This window comes from Chelon labrosus (genome assembly GCF_963514085.1).
Source record: "Chelon labrosus genome assembly, chromosome: 8".
Taxonomy (NCBI): Eukaryota; Metazoa; Chordata; class Actinopteri; order Mugiliformes; family Mugilidae; genus Chelon; species Chelon labrosus.
The window spans coordinates 22,134,528-22,158,794 of record NC_140358.1 but is presented as its reverse complement, the minus strand read 5'-3'; the positions used below and the strand labels follow the sequence as shown (position 1 = coordinate 22,158,794).

Sequence of the window (24,267 nt, the reverse complement as noted above, 5' to 3'; positions counted from 1 at the left end):
TAGTTCATTCTGGGAATGATATCCAAAACCTCTATAACCTCCCCGCCACAGTAACTCAACACACACGATACACTACATAACATGATGCAAACTAACCGCCTTTGTGAGTTGGTATAATAAGACAGAACAAAATCTTGCAACGATGCAAATTTGGCCCAACATACATTTGCAGAGAACTTTTTGTTTTTAATTACATCAAATGTAGATCGAGGAACATCAAGAAAGATGTCAGACCTCATGCTGTTTACCTAAGCTTTTAGCTTTTAGCTTTTATTTACTTCTGACTGACAGAATTACATAAAAACTATTATGAAAATAGTTTTTATTGGATAGCCTTTTACATTTGATTCTCTTTTGGGTAAGATGCTCTCACCAGCATTATTGGATGCACTTGTGTTCTTCCTTCCAGTTGTGATAAATGTCATTTAATATTTGCTGGGAGGAAGGATTATTGGGTGTTTTTGTGTGATTTGTGGCTTTTCATTCAGCTTATCTTAGTTTGTGGTGAAGAAACGTCTTTTCTTCATTAAACAACTGTTTAGCAATTAGCAAGATACCTCGAAACAAAACCGAGATGACTAATTACCAGTGGGAAGTGGTGACAACATGTGGCCCTCTAAATATTATTTCCCCCCTTGTTTTAGATCCCGTCACTGCGTGATGGTTGCTCTCGTTCTAGGTCCTGTCATCATCTGTTCCACTGTTCATGGGTTTAAATGCTTTTGGGTCAGAATCTTTGTTGGATGGAAATACTCGAATATCTCAAATTTAGGTTTGCAAAACCAGAACAGAATTGGTTATGTGTTGGCAGAAAGCTCAAGAATACTGTACCAAACTTCTGACTTCATATTGCAAGAATGTTCGCATCACGTCTCCATTCAACATTTCTATTGTGAATAAAGTGGTTTTAATTGACAGAAGCCAAAAGAAATTTAGATTAAAGTAAATGATTGGACAAAGATGCACCAACAGTTATTTGGATCCATGGTTGTAGGTTTCTCTGAGGAGGTCAAAGGACAGGGTCATCTACAGAGCAGCAGTCCTGTGTTGAAGGAGAGTTAAGCAGAAAGGAGGCCTGCCACATTGTAAATTAAGCCGTTTTAACTGACTAAACCTTAACAATGGAGGTGGTCAGCTGGAAAACACTCATTTAATACTTTAATTACTGGTGTCACGGCAGCATGCTGCTCGCTTGTTATTTCCTGGTTTAAATAAGAATCTGAATGATACCTCCTACGTTGTCTAACTCTTTTTCCCCGCTGTGTCCCGTTTCCTCAAGGTGCCAGTCGAGCGTAGAGACATGAAGGCTTTATACCTCCTCTTCCTCCTCCTCTTCCTCCTCGCCTCAGGAGCCTGTGACGACGTCAAGTACATCTCCAAGAGGAACTCAGGTAGGATGAGGAGCCCTGGTGCTCGCTGTCTCCAGACGCACTCTGTTTTTGCCGAAAATGAGCCGCTCTCTCCTTGAAAGTTCCCAGGCCTTTTTTATTTTCGGGTGGCTTTTTGTTGCTCGCTGAAATTCCCTTTGTTTTTGTTTCTTTGTTTCACTGCCATCCATTCTCATCGCGAGCAGTGTTCAATCCTCTCTCGATAATGCTACCTCTTGTCTTTTCTCATTCTCCTCCTCCTAGTTCTTATTCTCCCTTTCTGTTGTCAAATACGTGCTCCCTCTCATTTTCCCTGCCAATTCTCTCCCCTTGTGTCTTTTTTTTTTTGATGCGATGAACAGATATGTGCCTCTGCTTTGCTCCAGCCAGTTCTTCCACAATCACCACCTCTGCCTCTCTCCGATAACGCTCCTCTCCAAACTCTATCTCGGCGCTCAGATGGCTGTCTCTCCTATTTCCATGCCTCTCCTTTTCTGCTGAGGGGGTGTAATGATCAGCCGGTCTGACTGCTGCTGTCATTGCTGCTGCTGCTGTGCTCATTTGTGTATCAGCAGGCCAGGTGATGACAGATCTGCTGATGGTCTCTTATTCAAAATCAATTTGTTGTGTCTCACTGATCGCCTTGACAGAGAGAGTTTGATTGGTATATTGATGCACCGCATTCGGTTTCAATAATGCCTTGTGTGATACTGTACGGTGAATCAAGTATGTGTGAGTTGATCTATACGTTCTCTGCTTAGCATTGTGATTCATTATCTTGCTGCCTGTGCCTTTGGATAGATTTTTCTGATCTGCAGTTTTACAAGTAGACGTTCTGTAACTAACATTTGTAATCGTATTACACCGTGCCAAGTCCAGCAAGTGATAAAAACTTGCAGGACTTACTGAGCAATTTTTAGCAAACTCAGGTCATCTAATTATAACAATCCACTTTGAATTGATCCTCCTCTAATGCAATGTTCACTCATAATCACGCTTGCTTAAAAGGGAGAGTGTATGGTCCTGGCGGTTTAATGAGGGAATTTGAGGGCAATCATGACAATCCTTTAGAGATCCTTTGTAACTGATATATAACACAGTCAGCGTTTAAGAATTATGTTACAGTTCTTCACACAGCTGTTTGTTGTTGCTATTTTTGAAGAAAGCTGGAACAGTCATGTTTTGAGATTTAAATATTTCTGGTTTTCCTTGAGCACGTTGTATGATTCAGTTTGGATAAGGCAGTGTTGCATACAGCGATCAGCCACAACATTAAAACCACTGACAGGATAAATAAATAACATCTTGTGACAATTCAATGTTCTGCTGGTTAACGGACCTGACATTCATGTGGATTTTACTTAGACATGTAGCACCCACCTAGACCAGACCAGGCACCCCCACCCCATAGCAATGACACATCCCAGCAGGATGCAGCCTGACACACACACAAAAACGGATTCGAATCAACTCAAAAAAACATGAAGGACAGCACAAGGTGTTGACCTGGCCTCCAAATTCACTAGATCCCAAACTGATCAAGTGTCTGTGGGATGATCCACAACCCAAAGACCCCCACTAACAACATCCTGTTTCCAGACACCACAGGACACCCTCAGAAGGCCCATGTCCATTTTCTGATGAGACACAACTGTTTTGGAGGCACAGTATTAGGAAGCCGGTCATAATGTTATGCCTGATCGGTGTACATGCATACAAAAATTTGGCTTCTTCAGTCAGGACTGAGCAACATTTGAATTACAATTTTTTAACCACTTCAATTAAATCTGATTAAATCACAACCAGTGGCATACTCTTAAATTAATGTGTCAAATTTGTAAAGAAGCTTTTTATGAATTTAAGTGATGGGACTGAAAGTAAATGAGAGGAGAGAGATGCAGCAAAGGACAGAACAGAACCATTAATCAGACCCATGCTTGCAGGGAAATCCTGTTAGCTTTCTCTATAGGGAGGTCAAAGGTCAGAGTCATCTGCCGAAGAGCAGCCCTGTTGTCAAGGAGCGTTAAACAAATGGGAGGCTTGCCAAAATGTCATTCCTACTATGTTGTAAGTGGCAAAACTTCCAGGATATAATAATGTGAAATGAAAAAGTGATTCATTTTTTTTATTTATTTGACAAATAGACCAAAAGCTGCAGCAAAAATAACACAATTGTATTGAATTTGAACTTTGTGGATGGGATTCAGAGCATTCGCTGCACTCATTCTTTGCTCATCTTTCACTTTGTCTTTTCTCACCTCTTTCTTTCTTCACGTCTGTGTCTCTGGCACGCTCGCTCCTCAGCTCGCTGTGTGGGCGAGCTGGTGGGAGTTTTTGTTTGGTATATGCCGCGTACACTCGTGGGCATACCTGCATGTGTGAACGGTCTGCTTCTTGCCATATTGAACAGTGACTGTGTGTGCGTGGATGCTGCATACATCCAGGTTTTTAAGTGTAAATTTGTGTGTGAGCTCCTTGAGTGCGCTTCAGTGTATGTTCTCTGGATGGTGGCTCTCCTTCTGTCTATGTGTGTGTGTGTGTGTGTGTGGGAGAGGTGTGCACAGAGCAATTATGTGATCAGAGCAGAGCCAAGCGGACATTTATGTGGGCGAGGACTACGGTGGGCCAAAGATAGGCTGTTAGATCCTTCCTCTCTCTCTCTCACTGCTTGTGTGTAGAGATGGACGCCATATGGATAAGAACCGCCTTTTCCTTGTGTTGATGTCTCTGCTGAGGGGCATTGCTTTGATGCAGGGTCTCCTGCTGCAAAAGGGCACCTGGACGAGAGCAGTGTCGGTACGTGATCAGGGATTTTTATATAGATCAAGGCATAGAGTACATAATAAATTCATAAATAAACTATAGAATGAATTACTGAGTGCAACTAAGCAAGGAAATCCTTGCTTAGTTGCACTCAGAGGTCAGGTGCACGCTACTGCATCACAAAACCTCAAGCTAGTTGGGTTCAGTCTTTGCTCCAGGACGTTTGAGAAGGGATCATATTTGCTGACAAGAAGATTTTTCGGAAACGATACATGAGAGTTTGATGGACGTAATCATCCATCTTGGCCACTCATAGAGGAAGCTGCAAACTGATGAGGCAATCTGGCTATGAACGTGCACAAGAAGAATATTTTAAGGAGAAGTTTAAAGATAAAGATTGCATACCTCTACTTATATACATCGGTCAGGCATAATATTATGACCACTGACAGGAGAACTAAGTAACAGTGACCATCTTGTGACAATACAATAATGTTCTGCTGGGAAACGTCTGGACCTGGCATTCACATGGATGTTACTTAGACATGTAGCACCCACCTAGACCAGACCAGGCACCCCCACCCCATAGCGATGACACTCCTTGATGGCAACAGCCATCCCCAGTAGGATGCAGCCTGACACAGGCAAAGACAGAAAAACTGTTTAAGAACAATTAAAAAAACATCATGAAGAACAGCACAAGGTGTTGACCTGGCCTCCAAATACTCTAGATCCCAAACTCATCAAGTATCTGTGGGATGATCCACAGAGGCCCCTCCCCTCAACCCATAGGACCCAAAGGCCCCCACTAACAGCGTTCTGTTGCCAGACACCACAGGACACCCTGAGAAGGTCCATGTCCATTCTCTGATGAGTCACCACTGTTTTGGAGGCACAAGGAAGACCTACACAATATTAGGAAGGTGGTTTTAATGTTATGCCTGATTGGTGTATGTGCCTGTCTTTTTTGGATAAGCACAGAGCATCAGAGTATCCATGAAGGTTCAATGACGGCAGCTGGATTCGTAGGGTTTCTTGAAGATGTTTCTCCACTCATCTAAGTAGCTTCTTCAGTTCTAAAGGACTCATGGGGAGTCGGGGTTTAAATAGAAACATCTGGGGGTGTTGCTCATCAGAAACTCGCATGACTAGTGTCTGGTAATGAGGTTAAAGTAGAAAGAAACTAGTGGAGTTATTATTTGTAGAAAAACACTATCAGGTCACATCAGGTCATGAGCAACTATGCATCACTTATAGTGTATAGGGCAGATTAAACCATATGTCAAAATAAAATGGATCCTTTTCAGAGCAAGTATTATCAATAACAAACCTTTTTATTTATTAATTTACTTTGTTGGAGATTGACATACAGTATCTCATGCCTGCTCCGTCTTATCTGGCTTGCAGCCTGCTGTAAATTCTCATTGTAAGCTACTTGTGAGCGAGTGGAGTGGATGGACACATGTGGCATCTCCAGCACATTTGTTCAGAAGTTATGGCCCTGCTTTCTTTTTCTTAAGCCATCGGCACAGCCAATTAATGACAGTTTTTTCCCCCCGAGCAGATTGCCTGTTTTTGAGATGCTCCGTCTTCCTAGTTCAGAAACTTCTCCTTAAAATATTCTTCTTGTGCACGTTCATAGCCAGATTGCCTCATCAGTCCTGACTGTTGGACTGTTAACTGGGTGTGCTTTGACTGTTGTGAATGTTTTAAATGAGCTCATTCATGAGTAGCACAAAAACAACGTCCTCATCAGCAGCAGCCTCAGGTACATTTTGATCTGCAGAGCTGTTGTCATCAAAGAGAACGCTGCTCTGAACTAACCGTCTGCAGAACCACCAAAAGCCAAATAAACACAGTTCTGTATCACTGCCATTTAGAATAATACTGCTGCTGAAAAAACTATTGGCAAAGAAAAAAACATCAGAAAACAATCATTATTTCCCACCAGAACATCTTTATTGACCTGCAGTTTCAGCAATAGGAAGCTGGGTGATTAATTGAAATAAATAAATTGATTAGACAGAGTGTTAAACTGTATTTTCTCCAGTCGCTAACCACCGAAGGCTTTCATCCGAGGGTTTTCTTTTTGTTTTCACAAACCTTTTCCACCCGCAGAATGCTGATTATTCCACAACAGAGACTCTAGTGCATCTCACTTCATGCTGCATTGTACATTCAATATATCATTTGGTTGAAATATTTCATCAGTTTTTCTGCAGCTCCTCAATCATGTCGGTATCAGATCTTGCTATTCAGTTTATTCTTATTTATCTGAAAGTCTAGGCTGTGAAAATCTATAAATCTTGCGGTAAAAGTTTGCTTTACAGTTCTGTTCAATTTGGAAAGTTTATGTAGCGGCGCGTCTTCAAAGCTCCCTGTGAGGAGGCATCCATCCTTTATCCATTACTGCTTATCCTTAGAGGGTCACAGGAGGCGGGAGCCTAACCCAGCAGACATGGGGAGATGGATACACTTAGCACGGGCTGCCAGTCTATCACAGGGCTAACACAAAGAGATAAACAACTATAGACACTCACATGCACACCTATGGTTTTAAAATCATCAGTTAACTTAGAATAAATGTCTTTTGGAATGTGGGAGGAAGCACCTGGAGAAAACCCACCCAGTCACAGAGAGAACAAACAAACTCCGCACAGAAAGATTCGTACCCAGAACCTTCTTGTTGTGAGACGACAGAGCTAAATCACCAGAAAATCAACCGCTAAAAACTAAATTACTAAATATACTGTACATATACGATCAGGCATAACATTACGACCACCTGCATCCTGCTGGGGATGGCTCCATCAAGGAGTGTCATTGCTATGGGGTGGGGGTGCCTGGTCTGGTCTTGGTGGGTGCTACATGTCTAAGTAACATCCACATGAATGCCAGGTCCAGAAGTTTCCAAGCAGAACACTGGATTGTCACAAGATGGTCAGTGTTATTTACTTCTCCTGTCAGTGGTCATAATGTTTTGCCTGATCTGCGTATAAGGCTACAATTCAGTTTGATAGTTGTTTTTTATATGAAGATTAGCACTTTATTTTGTTTTTACGTTCATAACAGTGTCACTTGAACATTTGCAGTTTACTATATTAGAAGAAATTGCACAGTCCGCTTAGAAGCTGAGTTTATATTTTTCATTTTTTAGAATACCCTTTTCACATTTCAAAGGTTTTACCGTGTTTACTGCTTCTGATTCTACTTTGAAGCCAAGTATGATTCATTTTCATACCCATCAAACCTTTCAGTGACCTTCATTTTTTTCACCTCTCCGCGGTAAAGTGTTATTCTCATGGGCGCTTCCATTTCCAAAAACATTAGTCAGGTATGTTTTTTTTTTTTCTTTTTCACAGCCGATGATATAAAAAATAAATAAATAAATAAATCACAGCATGGCTAATGGTGTTGAAGTAACTACATCCACACACAAGCAGAACTGTTTCTTAGATTAGCCCGTTTTGCTGAAAGTGCTAATGAGCTCGACAGTCGCGGCGCAGGCATGACGAAGCTGGAAATAATGCCTGGGAGTCATGCAGGCACATTCGTTAATATCGGTACACACACACACACACACACACACACACGCTGGCCACGTTCAGGGAGAATCACACCCGCGTTTTTTGCACATACACTCCCTCCCGTGTGCACACACCCGTGCGGACATTTGCAAACGCCACGTTTACACATACATGCACATTCACACATATGTTTTAACGTGTTAATTGTGACGCTGGCAATTAAGAACTCGAATCTTCCTCTCGTTGCCACGCTCCTCTCTCTTCCTCTCTGTTGGCCGTCTTCGTCGAGGCCGGGTCTTAGCCTCTGCGCCGCTCCAGACAAAACCAATAGATTAACCAAGATGGTGCGCAGCAAGATAATACCAACTCTTATCTTGATCCCTGCTGGTCTGATTCAACAAAAGAGGCAGGAAAAGACAAACAAACAAAGCACAAAGAGAGAGAACGGGCCTCCATAGATATGTAAATACTATAATATCTTCCTCCTTTGGAAACTAAATGTATTCCAGTGTTTTAATTCCAGTATTCCATATGTTATGCTTTATCATTTCCGTACTCTGCCTCTCTTATTTGTGCCTGTCTACTTTATCGTAAAGGTCTTTAAATACCGTGCTGATTTGATTTTTTTTTTTTATCACGTATGTGTGTATTTGTGACTGAATGTCCTAGTATGCAGTCTACGCTTGTGTGCGCGTTTCCTGACGCAGCTAAAGCCCCGTGATCAAAGAGCGATTAGATCTCGGTATGATCCAATCGCAAATTAACTCCCAGCATGCAAAGCAGGGGAAAGATAACAGAACATGTAGAAAGACACGGAGTGATACTCGAGTTTGGTGTGAGAGATGCCGCAAACTGCAGGCACTGTGCGTGCGCTGCAGAGGACAAAACTCACGTACAGATCACACACACACACACACACACACGCACACGTCTCTGTCTAACTGCACACAGCAGCTGGTTTTGCATTAGAAAGCATCTGAAGTTGAGCTGATTTTTAACTTCTGATGCCGGCAAATTTTCCACGGTAAAAACGTTGACGCACTCGGTTTTCACGCTTGGCTGTGATCGACTTTGCCGCACAATGAACACGAATGTCAGACTCTGTGAAACAGGGACTTCACCAGAAGAAATCTACATTAAGACAAATAGCAGTTGGGCATCTTAATATGGTGTCATTTGGATAGTGGTGTTTAAGCTGTGATGAATTAGTTATTAGTGGGCTATAAATCATTTACTAATCCTTTATAGATCAGTTATAATTAATAAGAACAACTTTTGAGTCTTCAGAATGTCCCCCTTTAGCTAACTCTCAATTAATTATGGAAACCCTTCCAGTGGACTGTTTGATCAGTCATTATCTGCAAACGAGCTGCAAAGAATCTGGATCAAAACCCTGTCAGAAACAGCAAAATCTGTTTAGAAAAAAGTGCAGAAAAACCTAAAGGCATCCTGTAGCGGAGAGTCAGAATGACTTAATCTTTCACTGAGTGAGGGCAAAAAGGCAAATGACTTATTCACCATTTTGGAGAATGAAGACAGCAACAGAGGACAAGAGGCGCAGAGCACTGAAAGAGAGGTATGCAGCATTTATGAGCTCTTATTGTACTACAGCAACTGGAGAGAGTCAGAGACTGTTCTGGTTTGCATTGGAAGGTGAACAGAGCTGCAAACAAATAGGTTACATTATTATGTACAGTATTTGTTCAGTTATTTCTGTGAGTTTGGTGTTTTCATACGTCTGGGTGTGTAAATATTGGCTAATTGGCTGAGTTATTGACAAGGTCAGTGGCAAAAGTAATGAGTCATTAGTGCCGTTGCAGTGAGTCCAGCAGAATAAAAATTTAAAAGTCTATGTTAGTGTGTGTGACATTACGGCCGGACTGCTCACTCCAGATGACTAATGAGCAGCGGAAATGAACAGTAGCTGCTCATTTCCTCTGTGATCCGGCCAGGTGTCTGGATATGATATAATGTGGTTGCACTTTGTAGACATTGTCAGGTTATTATTATTATTTTTGTTTTTACCAAAATCAGATATTGTGCCCAAGGTCTTAGAGGTGTAGTTGCATCATCAAGTCAACATACTGTACATGCTGTTTTGGCAGTTTATCTTGTTTGTTTATTTCAGTATCACATTTAGAGTTGCGTGCACATCTTGAACGAATCAGTTGGATATCAGAAAGGCAGAGTGTAAATGGATCCGAGAATTATCAGACAAGGACTGAAAAATCCAGCTGTTCAAACCTCCTACTGGGGTTGCTTTGAATGCATTGTAGCTAACTGTTAAAAGGTTATACAGTTTGTACCATAGCCAGTATAACGATGAATGGCACAAGTGTTTCTCAAAAGTGAAGCCAGAGCAAGTAGAGCTCCCCCTGGTGACTGGCTGTAGTATAGGTCATAAGCTCCACCTCCTCCATGTTAGCGGATGGGACTTGGGGTCAACTAAAACCCTAAAGTACATGTCAAATACATGTTTTTCAAGGATGGTTTCTGTCATTTTATGTAGTTAATATAATACTGATGCATACTCAAGTGTCCATTTTTTTTGATAAGTTTCATTGTAGTTAGTTATTTGACGCTATAGAAACAAGATGTGACATCATGATCATTACAAGTTGCTACGCCAACCACTCTATGAAGCGGTCCCGTGGGACCGCTTCATAGAGAGTTGGAAAAAATTAAAAAAATAAGTACGGTGTATATTCCCAAGTTTGGCTTCACTCTCGGACTGTACTGCGCAGACTTGCAAAATGGTGCTGACCGTATCCCCCGGAAATTACCGTCAGTTTGACCAGTGCAAGGAAGAGGGGGCCCATTGTCCATATTTATATACAGTCTATTTTTTGTACATCGTATATAAGCCATTAATAACAGCATTAGCAAAGCCTCTACAGTGTCTTTTAAAATGCTAAAAGTATTCTTATCTTGGTGCTTGTGGTAGCTTCTAAACATCTTCATGTTCATTACCACCACCCTCTTGACGAGAGTAGTGCTGAGCCTGGGTAAGTAAAAAGACAGTCTGATTGTTATGGTAGACAAGGACAATGAAAGGAGTCTCTTCGATATACAAAGGGCTTTAAATGGCAAAGGAAATGGGACTTTAATGACATCCAAGCTTGAAAGATCTGCCATCACAAGGTGCAAAACATGGAGATGCACTACTCTTTAATGAAACCCAAAGGACCCATTAAAAACATGATATTAGGCACGACTGCACCTATACTTTACATGGCTGGAGAGCACTGTCTTTGTAATGCGAAAAATGAAGAACTGGCAACAATAAAAGGTGGAAGAGGTGTCTGGTAAGACATCCTTTGGATTTCATTATGAGGTGTGTTTGAACTGTTGCAGGGAAGAAAAATACCTCTGCACACAACTGGATAGTTCTACGACCAATTAGAGACATTTTCTTTTTGACAAATTCGACTCTCTGGTACTCGGACATGTATGCTTCTGTTGCTGTTACTCTCCCATCCATCACCACGCCTATAAAGCACGCCCAAAGCAATTTGATTGACCTGGGAGATCTTTACCGGAGCATAATCAGTTTGCGACGGAGTGATTCCAGACCAGTTTTGGGCAGTGGAAGTGGGTCTGGCTCCACAGCTTACAGACATCTGAAATATCACAAAGGCCCCCCCAACAAGAACCCACAAAAATTAATAAGTTAAGAACCACAGGTTTACTCATATTTGATACTGGTATTCCTCTTTGAAATGTCACTGACTACAAGTATGTGAATGTACCCCAACATTATACTTAAGTATATGAATCCATACAACAAGTAAATGTGCTTAGCTAGCCTCTGGTTAAGTGGTGGAAAGTAACTGCACTAACATGACATAATAGATATGAGGGAGGACATAATCATGCTGTGTGTGACTGAGTGTGCCCATCATGACATTTAGCATAAAAATGTTTTCTGTGTTTACCGCAGCACTCGAAGCTAATGTCTGTCCCCGGCATGACTAATTAACACAAGTGGCTTTGTCACAGAAAGACATCCACTTGACTTTCCTCCACTCAGAATTCAGCTGTGCCTGTGCCACAATACTGCTCTCTCTCTCTCGTTCTCTCCCTCTCTCCTCCTGTCACCGCTGCCCTTTTGTTGCCCCCCCTTGTTGCCGTATGCATGAGTGTGTGCGCACTTCAGCTCTGCTACATGTAGCTTTAACCACAGTGAAACTAGCAAATGTTCAGCGCCAACCGCAAATGATGCCGCTTTATTTTTCTCTCTCATTAGCTTAGACTGTAAGAGTCGGCCATTCGGCGTGACACTCTTCTGTGAAAACACTGAGGTGAGCCACACAATGGCCTATATTTCAATCTAACAATGTGGAATTAAAGTCACCTTAGAAATGAGATTCTGGAAGCAAAATAAAATGAGCAATTCTGTCTTTAATGAAAAGCACTTCAAATATAGGTATACCGGGCAATGAGTCTTCAGAGACGGAGCAACGTGGTGGTAGCTAATTGTGTTGTTGAACTGAAGGCGCTGTTACTTACTGAGTTCTTGAACGGTAAGGACATCAGTTTTCTCCCAGGAGAAGCTTTTGTGGCAGAGCCTGTCCTGACTCTTATGTCTGTCCGCCTGCCCTGTGGCACAAGGAGGGAAAAGGTTTGATTTCTGGAGACTGATGCCAACCCACCGTCACAGCTGATAAAATGATTCCATATCAAATCTTTTGTTCAGCTTTGCGACATTCATAAAAAAAAAAGAAAGCGCACTCAGATTTATCAAAAGTAAGCCACATTTTGTTGTTGCAGTTTGTATTGTATTAGGAATTATTGATTCATATATACTGATCAGGCATAACATTATTGTGTAGTTTTCCCTTGTGCCTCCAAAACAGTTGTGACTCATCATTAGTTGTTCCTAAACTGTTTCTGTGTGTGTCTGTGTCAGTCTGCATCCTGCTGGGGATGGCTACTGCCATCAAGGAGTGTCATTGCTATTGGGTGGGGGTGTCTGGTCTGGTCTAGGTGGGTGCTACATGTCTAAGTAACATCCACATGAATGCCAGGTCTAAAAGTTCCCCAGCAGAACATTGAATTGTCACAACATGGTCAATATTATTTACTTCATCTGTCAGTGGTTTTAATGTTGTGGCTGATCGATGTATTTTAACAGTACTCTGTGTGGGTGATACTTTTAAAGGAATAGTACTCTGCTACTATCCGTACTCTTTCTCTGTGACCTCTCTGCACTTGTCCTTCATCTGTCCTCTCTGTTCTTCTCTCGGTTTTCTCACTTTCTCTCTCATTGTCTAATCGGCTTTAGAGGGGGTTCTGCAGCTACCGGGCAGTAATTTCATTTAGGGAGACTGTGTTTCTAAACGGAGGAAATAAAGCAGAAAAAGACATAAACATGGTCTCCATCAGGCTAGAAAAATCTTAACCATAACTCCACATCTCCGGTGTGTCCCTCTCGCTTTTCGTCACCACCCCTCTACCTCCACCGCTGCCGCCTCCGCCGCTACTCCCCACTTGTCCCCCTTGCCTACGTGTCTTTGTTGTGATCCAAGGTCATATTAATGATTCATCCATTCTCTGGTTCTGCAGTCAAATATTGATAAAGGCTGACACTGCTTTGACTCTGTAAACCTAAAGGTTCCATTGTACACACATACACACAACCTTGAATGCAAAGATAGTGACTGCTCTACAAGTGCAAGCATACTCAAACAAAAGTGTTTAAACACAAATACACTTACATTTTACACTATGAAAAAAACATTTGCTTCTCTAGTAGTGTCCTTGATTATTTTTGAAAAAGGAGATGGTGCCTCCTTCATCCTTTGCTGCAGCATAGAAATAGACTTATTTACACCATATCCACAATGATTATACCCTTACTCAACATACAGTGACCACACAATGCAGACTAAAAAAATAAATCAGTTCTGTGTTAACAGGTGCTATGTTGGATTGCTCAATTGACTTGTGAAGATTGGCACTTAATCCCTTAGGTCCAAAGCAATCTTTAGAAATAAACATCCACAAATTGAGCAAATTCAGGCGGTAGCGGTTTTATAATTGTACGGCCAAAATGAAAAACCTTGAGGTCTATAATGAATGAGAATTTTAACAAAAGTAAGTCTCCTTGTCCAAACCACTGATTCCAGTTCCAGTTTTGAATCAGAACTGTAAATTACACCCAAAAAACAATGTGTCAGTGGCGCTGATGTTAATGAATCTGTTTTAAGGATTTCCAACAGTAATTTTACACATTTGATGCCGCATACTGTAAACTAACCACAGCAGTACTTAATCCAAATTAGGTAAATCTGACGTTGAGGTTGGAGCAATTGTTGAAGTGGTGCAATTTATGCATATCTTGAGTAGTCTATTAAATATTTTCAATGGGAATAAAACACTGGATCCAATTGTTACTAGGTCCAAAATGTTTGTGGGACATGTAGAAGAAATAGAGAAGGAGAGAAAAGATTTCACTGTCTATTGGCATCAGTTTGGTAACAGATGCACATATGGCAAGCCTGAAACAACTCTATGGCTGTTTCTTTCCTTCCTATTGGACCATGTTTATCTTCCCCTGTGCAAAGGCACTCATTCAGTTTGCATGAAATCTGAATATTAGGCGTATTCGGAAGAAAACTATTTTCTTTTTAAGTCTGAAGTGGAACCATGAAACTTCCAGAACCCAACCACTGAAAACAGACTGAAACCAGAGGCAATTGGTGTGGTTAAACTAAACATCTTTAAATATTCCTAAGTGCTGAAACATAAATGAGGCAGAGAGATTGTGGATTTGCTTTTTATTTGCCTTTTTGATCATTTATTGAACAGCATTTAATGGAAACACGATTTTATTATGTCTTAAAATGTAAGCTGGGAGATATCTTTATAATTTTTTTATGGCTTTCACGACAAGCTGTAAATCTCTAGCATGTGAACACTTCATGGCTTATTCTCTGTAGTTAGCTCATTTCAGCCTAACTTTGTGAAATTGCATATCACTGCCCTCTGTGTGTGTGTGGGTGTGTGTGTGGGTGTGTGAGAGAGCAGACCACATGCAAAACCACGGTAAAGACGATTTTAGCAAACACATGAAGTTTCTAATTGTGTGTCTGTGTGTGTGTGTGTGTGTGTGTGTCTGTGTGTGTGCTTGACAGTAATGCATTTTGACAGGGGGCCCAGGGGAAAGAGACTATATGCAGCCCCTATTAATTACTCCCTGAACACACATACACACACGCGTACAATGTGCAGAAAGATGCAAGTATGCACAAATATACTCCAGCAATGTCGCAGCAGCAGATAAGAGTATGCACCTACAAATACACACACGCTGTAATGGTATAATTAATTCCTCTTTTTCTACAACTCTTACCTACACTCCATCACACGCGCACACACATTTTTTGCATAGCTAACTCTGTGTGGACATTCATTGACATAATGCAGTCCCTAGCCCCTTACCCTAACTCTAACCATCTCAACTTAGTGCCTAACCCTCACCTAATTGTATCCTGTACACTAAAACTGAGTCTTAACCCTCAGCCTTGTAAAGAAGTGAGGACCGGCCAGAATGTCCTCACTTTGCAAAAATGTCCTCACTCCGATAGTATAGAGCTAGTCCTCAGAAAGATAGCTGTACAAGAGCACAAACACACACATCTGTGTCTCAGTCTTTAAAATCATAAATGTATTATAACGTGGTGAATTTTACGAACAGCACCCCACAAATCAATCTGAAACCCATCAAATACGACTTACAGGTATGTACATTAAGAAGCACATGGGCGCAAACACAAACAGATTACCTTTGCAGTGGACAAATAAGCCTGGAAACAAATGAATGTTGGGACACCTGTCTTATCCAAAAAACAAACACCATGCTGGAGGAAATACGCTCCTTGAAAACAGGCAGTGACCTACAAAATGTCTCAGCGAAAAGCATCATCGAGTGGGTATAAAAAGTCTTAACACAGCAGGGTTCTGTGTGATGTAAGAAAGTCAAACAAAGACAAATCTGTCAGAACAAAAATTACATCATATGCAGTTCCACTGAAAACCAGTTTTATAGAAAAATTATAAGAATAAAAAACACTGTGTAACCTAACTGTATAAGTGTGCAAACCCCTGAACTAATACTAGTTAAAGCACCCTTTAGTCGGCAGTCTGTTTAAATAAGAGTCTATATGCTTGGCACATCTTGTGAATATTTCTCCACTTTTCTTTGCAAAAACTGTCAGATCCATCAAATTAAGAGGGAATCTCTTAGGCAAGGCCCTCTTCATATGCCCCCACAGACTTTCATAGCATTCAGCTCTGGGCTCTGGCTGGGCCATTCCAAAACATCAATCTTTTATCGCTGAGGCCGTTCTTTTGTTGATTTGGATGATTGTCATACTGAAAGTTGTCTTCATTTTCAGTTTTCTAGCAGGCGCCAGAAGGTTCTGTTCCAAAATCGATAACACTTGGAGCTATTTATCATTCCCTCCCTTTCCATTAAGTTCCAGCTGATGAAAAGAATATGATGCTGTGACTGCCATCCTTAATCGTTGGGTTTGATGTTCTTTTTCTGATTTGCTGTGTAGTTTGTGGGCCAAACACATCTTTAATGATCTTCTAGCTTAAATGTTTACTCCATAACAGATTTTCAACTTTGTTTTGAGAGACTCGATATATGTTTAGACTACAGAAATCTGGGCATAGTTCTGGAAAGCCATGGCAGCGGTTGGGGACATGCTACAACCACTGCATAGTTCTCTGCTATGTTTGCTACCGACTACGCCGCAAAGTGTGCGCATGATCCAACAGTGGTGGGCCTCTTCCTGGACTGGTGTAATACTAACAACTTAATTCTGAATATTGAAAAGACAAAGACAAAGCTTATCCCCGACTTCAGGAGAAACCACCCCAGTCATACACCACTCTTCATCAAGAACACAGCTATGACATTTGTCAAAACAACCAAGTTGCTAGGGGAGCAAATAACGGACAGTTTGACCTGGTCCCTAAACATCACATAACGGCATTTCAACTTCTTGAGTAGATGAATGAGTAGAGCACATCTTCCATTTATGTCAGTTTTTAAGGTATTTTACAGTTCGGTTGTTTTCTTATTCTTTTGTTATCAAAGCAATACTTTTTTTTATTTTACCCCCGTCAACCCTTTTGTGGGGAGCTTCCCTTTGCTCCCAGTCTCATTGTCAGTTCTTGGTGTAGTAGATTCCACAAGACGAGAATCTGCTCCTCGGCAAATGTGATTGCATTGTCATTTCTTCACATTTGTCAGCTACACATTCACACTGCGAATCTCTTATTGTATCACATCCCAAATATGTTTCTGTTGGATTCACCAAAGAGTCATCAGACCGGTCTAAAGTTTTGGGAGCCCAGACCCACTCAGGAGGGGAACCCGACCTGATCCTCCGCTGCGGTTGCTCATCAGCCTTAAAATTGGGGTTTTCAGCTCAGCCCAGCTGTAAAGTGTGGTCATATAGCCTTTCCATCAGCACCTACCAGTCAGGACATTCTACTCTGATTTTCAGCATCATGATGGTGTTTCCATCCCCAGAATTGGATATTTTTTTTGTTTTGTTTTTGGCACCATTCTGAGTAAACTAGGGACGGAAATTTGTGAAACAGGATGCAAACCATCCCATTTTTTTCCTAATTCTAATGTTGGGTATGAAAATGAAAAGACGCACCTTATTTATATCTGCTGGATTGTATGCTCATTAAACGTCTATGGCAAAGCAAGGCAATGCAACGGCAACAAAAATGATTCCATGAATTGCCATAGAATATTTGCTTTGGATGACTGCAGACACCATCTAAAGCAAGTTTTCTGCTTTAGAGTCTGAGCTACAGTATATACTTACTGTGCTCATCACACTATGACCCCCATATTCCAGCTCCAGCTATCTAGCCTGCCCCAAAGTCTGCCAACCAATAATAAGCACATAGGAGCAACATGGAGCTCAGTGCCTCAACCGGCTATTAATAAGCAGGGGAGAGACAAAAAGAAAGTCGAGAGAAAGAAAAACAAGCGAGGAAATGAAAAGGAAACAGAAGACACAAAGAGAAAAGAAGAGATGGGGCGACTGGGGGTGGGGAAGAGCAGAAAGGAGAGAGGAAGGGTAGAGAGAAAGAGAAAATCTAACACGTAGTCCTTGCTGTCAGCCAGTGTGTAATTAAGTTCTGCACTCTGTCACCATCGCTCTGTAGAACTGGTAATTTAGCTGGGCCCGAGCCAGGAGAGCAGATCAGAGGAGGGGAGAGCAGGGACAGGAGGACAGGAGAGAGGAGGGAGAAGGAAAGCGAAGCAGAGGGGGGTGGGTGGGTGGGTGGGGGCATAGGAGGAGGAAGAGAAGTTGGGAGAAGTTATCGACTAAGATTGCTCGGGAGGAAGTAATCGAGAAAAGAGGAAGCAAATGGTGAGGGTAGATTAAGGGGTGCGCAGGAAGTGGAGAAGGAACTGAAATAAAAGTGGAGGGGAAAGGTGACAGCAGGGGAAAGGAAAGAGGAGAGGACAATGGGGAAAAGAGAAGCAGGCAGAGGAGTACAAAGCAGTGGATAATTGAATAGAAAACTAGATTTTCCAGCTGGCTCATACACCACTACGAGTGTGTCAAAGCTGCCAGTTGGCTGTTCACATTCATTTAACATTTGGAGTGCTGTCAGGTCAGACTGCTTAGAGGCTTCAGCCTAAGAAATTAGCAGATCTGATCATTTAAGAAGAAAACAAACACGCTGTGTTGCTTCTGTTTGGCGCCGCCAGCTTGCAGCGCTTCTTTTCTTACCGAGTTTGTGTTGCCGTCCGTTTTTGTGAAGAACAAGTACCTGGCGATGTTTGAGAAACCGAGAATTAGTTTGCCAATGTTCTGAAGCTAGTAAAGAAACAGACCAGTCCAACCATCTGGATGAAAAAAATAAATATTGTGTTGGTTGACTATTTTTCCTATCGCAGACAACGATTGCTGTTCCTCTTTATAATAATATCATGAAGCCTTTAGCATTAAACTTTTATTTTAAGAGATTAGTTAACACCATATGAAACAACAAACATTGATACGGAGTAGAAAGGAGCAGATAAACAGCACATCAAATGGCACATTTTGATGATCATAGCGTTCCTCACTTCAGTGATGATCAAGTGTGTCTCTTTTCCAAGCTGCAGTCCAGATCAGACCGGTCAAAGAAAAAATAGAGGGAGATAATGGGTCTTATATTCATGCCTCTGTGTAGTCGTCCCATTTGTCTCCATTCCACTGCTAATTTTATTGTCCCGTTGTTTTTGGAACGGGGTAGGTGACAGAGAAGCGATCACTATGATCAGACTAGTCCAGAAAAATCTGCGAATGCGCAGTAGAACCGGAGAGAAAACTACAACGGTAAACGGCATCAATTTAAGAGGAACGTGAGGGGGAAAATATGAAAGTAGTAGAACAGAGAGGATGGAGAGATTCACTAGCAAAGATAGAGAGAGAGAAAGTCAGAGCAAGAGCAGTAGTTAAGTAACTAAATAAATGGGTTTTCAACATCAGAGTCTCTGGGGACGTAGAGAAGAGGGAGCGCGATGTGACGCTGATGAACTCGCTCCCGAGCTCCTGACCTTGCGTGTGAGCATGTATACGTGCATGTGTGTGGTTGAGTTCAGAAAACACCACAGCGGGTGGTGGGGTGGCGAGAGTGTGGCAGATTGACTCCATGGGGAGTCTAAATGGACGATTGCACAAGTGGGACTGTGTGTGAGAAAATAACTGCTAAAGCATTTGAATGAAGGGCAATTAAAGGATAGTGTGTGTATCTGTGTTTAAGCGACGGCTATAGTGTGAGGCCACACTGCTGTGTTGCAGCGTATTGGCATTGTAATTACCAGTGAATAATGTAGGGCTTTATGTGTGTGCATGCGCGCGTGTGTGTGTGTGTGTGTATCAAGTGTATTCGCTTGGGGAGACTTGCTATTGGCATTCTAATTAGACTGAATGATATACTCTCCCTATTAAGGCCAAATGCAGAGCTACACATGGTGGCAGTTGGGCCATACTGCAGTGATCCCCCACCGCCATGTTGGCTTCACTGCAAAGCTCCTTGGCTGTTGCTAAGTAACTGATAGCGGTACTATACTGATGTTATACTTAGGTTACATACCATAGTCTAAATCTAAATCTAAATTTGCAAACATTTTTAAAGTCACCATGATGCTCACATACGTTTGACGCCACTAAAACCTCATCCAACTGTAGAGGTAGTGCAACAGTAGAGTAATTTAACTATTTGATCCCTCTACTTTAGAAATGTAGGAAGACTAAGTGCTGTTAGCTTGACTTGGAGACTTGAAGCAGATCTAAAGTGGAAAATTACCCTTGCCAGGACCTCTAAAGCTTTCTATTTCACACATTTCTTAGTTACTCACTGAGCTTTAGATGTTTTTCTTGGCATATTTGTGGACTTTGGTGTTGGTTCATTGTCAAGTCCTGAAGCTAAGCTAAAGCCTCTCATCTCGGATTTCATTTTGGATGCATAAACATTTGATTGAAGCCACTGGGCCTTTCCAACCAAAATTTTGAGAATGAAATCACAGTTAATTCATACATTTTCTGTACAGATCTGAAGGAAAGTAAAAGACACCTACCTACCTACGTACCTACCTACCTACCTAAACAAGGAACTTAGTTTCTGTTCCTGAGGTGAGAGGTTGTTTGTTTTTTTAACAATATGTGAAAAATGTACGTTTGTGTAGTTACTGTTATTCAGAAAGCAACATATGCTGTGAACCAGCATGGAGGTATCATGGAAGTCAGCCTTTATCTGTTTGGAAGTTACTGGCTAGCCGGGTTAATTTCCCACTGTTCAGCCAGTTTTCCTTTTGTGGTGATATCCACTGAGATTGGCAATGGTTTGCTTGGAGGAGGTCCTGTTGTATTTTCCTGGCAATAATTGTCTTCCTTTCTCTTTCTTTTCGTTCTCGAAGAAATGTCAACACTTTTCAGGAAGAACAGGGCATCAGGGTGTTAGAGTATCAACACATTGGTCACGTCTGTGCCTTTTTTCCTCTCCCTCTTTCTCTCTCTCCTGTGTCTTCCTGTCTTTATCCTCCTCCTCAGTTTTTTGCCCCTCGTTCATTTTCAATAGAACTTGACAGGGAATCATTAGGTGCATAATGAAAAGCAGCAGACCAGTAATATATACCGTCACTGTCTATTACAGACCCCTTAGCCTAAAGACCCTGAATGTAAATGTGGTATGCATATTATGGTACTTTAAAGTCAGAGTGGCTCTGAAATGCTTTTAGGACACAACACAGTCAGTAATTGCCATCATCTCCTCCACAGTGTGTGATCACAAAGGCTGCTTGATGTATGCATCACATAGATGCTGGTGTGAGAAAATGGTTTTCTTCTAATGGATAAATCAGTATGCACAGGTGTTGGTGTGTCAAGGAGAAAGTCCTATTAGGGTTCAGAGAATTAATTAAATCATGAGGTAGATAACAAGCTATCAAATGTCTGCATAATTTACTGACAATCATCACATTTCAAAGTTCAAGCAATTTGTTACGATACGTCAAGAGTCTTTAAATGATCAGGATGTGTTTGGCTGGGACTCAAAGCGTGATCATTCTCAGCTTGGGATGGTGGTATTCCAGAAACCGAAGCGCTCGATAAAAATGTGTCCATCTAGTCCTGTTTAAATGAAACCTCTGAATGAACACTGAGGGTACAGACACACCAAACCGACGTAAAGAAACTGACAGCAACGTACGCCGGCCGCGATGTCACCTTATGTCACCTGTTTCTGGATCAAATGCATGCTTGAATGCATAGTAAGGACCACAACCAATGCACAGCTGTCGCATACAATACGTTTTGCGCCTGTGTGAAAGGAAATAACTCGTAATTTCATACCGGCAGGTGGCAGTAGTCCGGAAGTTGGAATGTTCAGATGAGATGGCGATGTAAAGACCAACAAAAGCTAGGCCCTAACATAGTGGCACACAGCTTGGTTTGCCGCCAGCCCTGATAAACGCTGACGGATGAACTCAAGACTATTTTTCTGGTTTCTGGTATGAGCATTATTTGGAATACAACATTGTGGAAGTCACAAAACTCTCTATTGTTCAACCAGACTAAAAATGTAAAGGAATACAAGCTGAATAATAAAAACCAGTTGTGGCACAAAGTCTCAAGTCCTGAGTCACATTACAAGTCAGGATCAAACAGTCCTAACCGGCCAGTTCCAGTTTCTGAACTATGAACAGTAAAACTAAATGACGTGCCTTTGGCTGAACTTAATGTTATTTCATAATTATAAACAGTACCAGTAAGTGTGGTTCATTTAAATCAATCAAGCTTTTCAGACTTTTTCAAATCAATTTATTTCAACTGCGACTGAGGTTGGGGTCTGATAGAATTTTTTTTAAATGGTTCAATCCATTTTTCAAATCCTTCTTTAAATTCTTTTCAGTTCGTTCTTCAGCGTTTTATAAAACAGAGAAAAATAAAACTAAAATTCAAAGGTACAAGTACAGTTTTAACTTTTCTTGGCTGAATGAAGCAGTAAAGTCGGAGAAAGTCACAGTCTGTCAGTGTTAAAGTTAGAGTCGAACTGTATCATCATTTTCGTGATGTAACTCGTAGCGTGTCCGCTGAAAGTCTGCAACAACAAAGACCCAAGTTAGCTCCGCGCAGCTTCATGAAAGGAAGCCTTAATGTCTACTCGAGAACACCATTCGTCTGTTAGCCAAGTTAGTTCCAGCAGCTTTTTGCCACCCACAGTGTTTCCAGTCCCACCTGCTGTGTTTATTTTATCCTGCCAATTCTGGTCTGAATGCTGCTTTACACGGTTCTTTAGACCGACTGGAGAAATGTAATAAGTTGAAAATGGATACTTGGGAAGATGAATTTTTAAGAATGCATACCTAGATGGTCTCAAAATGTTGGTTGATGGTTTACATGACGACCTTTTTTATAATCAGATACGTGCTTGACCACTTGTGTAGCTGTTTTTTTTTTTGGGTGACCTCAGAGTCTGCACATATTTATCGTGCTACTACCAAATATATATATATATGTATATATATATGTAGAGGTCCTTAGCTTTGATAGCCCTTATATTTGTGTAGCTGTCTGTATGTGTGAGGAATGTACACATGGCCCCTGCACACATGGAAGTGGGGACAGAGGAACAGATGACTTTTCACAGCTGACAACAGTTGGAGATTGGAACAGTAATGGAGATATCAGCAAAAGCTATCATGTTCACTGTAGTGGAATACACATTCACATAGATGCATGGACTGCTTTGTTTGTGTGTGTGTGCGCGCGCGTGTGTGTGTGCGCACACATGTACAGATACACTATGAGCCAACTAAAGTGGTGTCTGACAAAGAAAGATTGGAAAACTATTAGCTGAAATGTGATCTTAGTGTCTCCACAGACATTGCAATCTTTCTCTCCGTCTATGGACTCCCTCCTACACTGTGTCCGTATGCACACGCGTACACACAGACGCCCACGACCGCATGCGCACACGAAATCTATTTTCTCGTCTGCGCCCCTGTATTGCAGTGCTGTTATTGAGGAGCCGAGGGGCTTGGAGAAAGTGAGAATGAAGAGGCTGGTGGGCCGAGGGAGGGAGGGAGCGAGAGAGAGAGGACCACTGGGGCAGATATTGGTTGTGATTTGGGAGTCTGGTACAGATTTTATAACACATACAGGGACCGGCCACAGAAAACTGCAGCTGACATTAACTCCTCTGATTTCTGAAGGTGGAGCTGGAAAATAACTTTACAAGGCTAACAGCTACACTGCCACGAAGGCAGGAGTCATTTAAATCTGGAATATGTAACAGAGAGTTTAATGTCCTAAAATATGAGGATGAGTCATTAGCATGGAGTGTTTATATTGTACATGGAGGGTTGTATTTTTGAGGCAGGTAAAAGAGACACTTCACACTTGTGTAATGGACTAAAGATTCAGCCTTTATCTAGAACATCTGAATCAAACTGAACGAAAATCCATGGTTTCAGCTTTGGTGGTGGCTTTAATCTTGAGTGGAATTAAGGTCTGAGCGTGTGAAATGATGAAAGAAAGCTACCAGCGGATCTAAATCAAGGGTTAAAGCTTGGTTTATACTGTTTGCATAGAGCCCACATTGTACGGGACTACGCCGTAGAAAGTATTTATACCTGTGTGCTGGTGTGTCGGCATTGTTCAGTAATTACACCACTGAAGCGGTAGGTAGTTGCTGAGTTTCACTCTGTGCTTCACACAATGGCGAGTGGAGCTGAGTGACGGAGCTGAAGTTTATAAATGTGGATCAACAGTTACCTTCATTGAATTCAGAACATCTGAGTAGACGGTGTGTAGGAGGATGGACAAGAGAGGACTTTCTCTGCTTGTCCTGCCGCTGAGACACATGAACAAGGAAACACCTTTCAGACCATTCACAGCTGTTGTGTTGTCTGCGTTGTCGCAACGCATAAATACAGTTCTGGGGAGGTGCATGTCAGGTTACGCTGTAGGGTCTGGAGCTATGCCATGACTACGCCGTAGGAGTGCATTAAGGCACATAATATATAATGATGCAGAGGTAGTATCCTGACATGCATGTCTTAGGTCACACACTTTTTA

At 41.7% G+C, this 24,267-nt stretch overlaps 1 protein-coding gene across 1 annotated transcript in view; it reads left to right on the top strand.

The window, feature by feature from the left end:
* The first annotated feature begins 1,162 nt into the window (after positions 1-1,162).
* Positions 1,163-24,267, top strand: part of il1rapl2 (interleukin 1 receptor accessory protein-like 2) — a 330,885-nt gene continuing 307,780 nt past the window's right edge. The window contains exon 1 of the mRNA XM_084550062.1: positions 1,163-1,391. Coding sequence (XP_084406188.1) covers positions 1,301-1,391 — 91 coding nt within the window. The 5' untranslated portion in view covers positions 1,163-1,300. The remainder of the gene's footprint in view (positions 1,392-24,267) is intronic.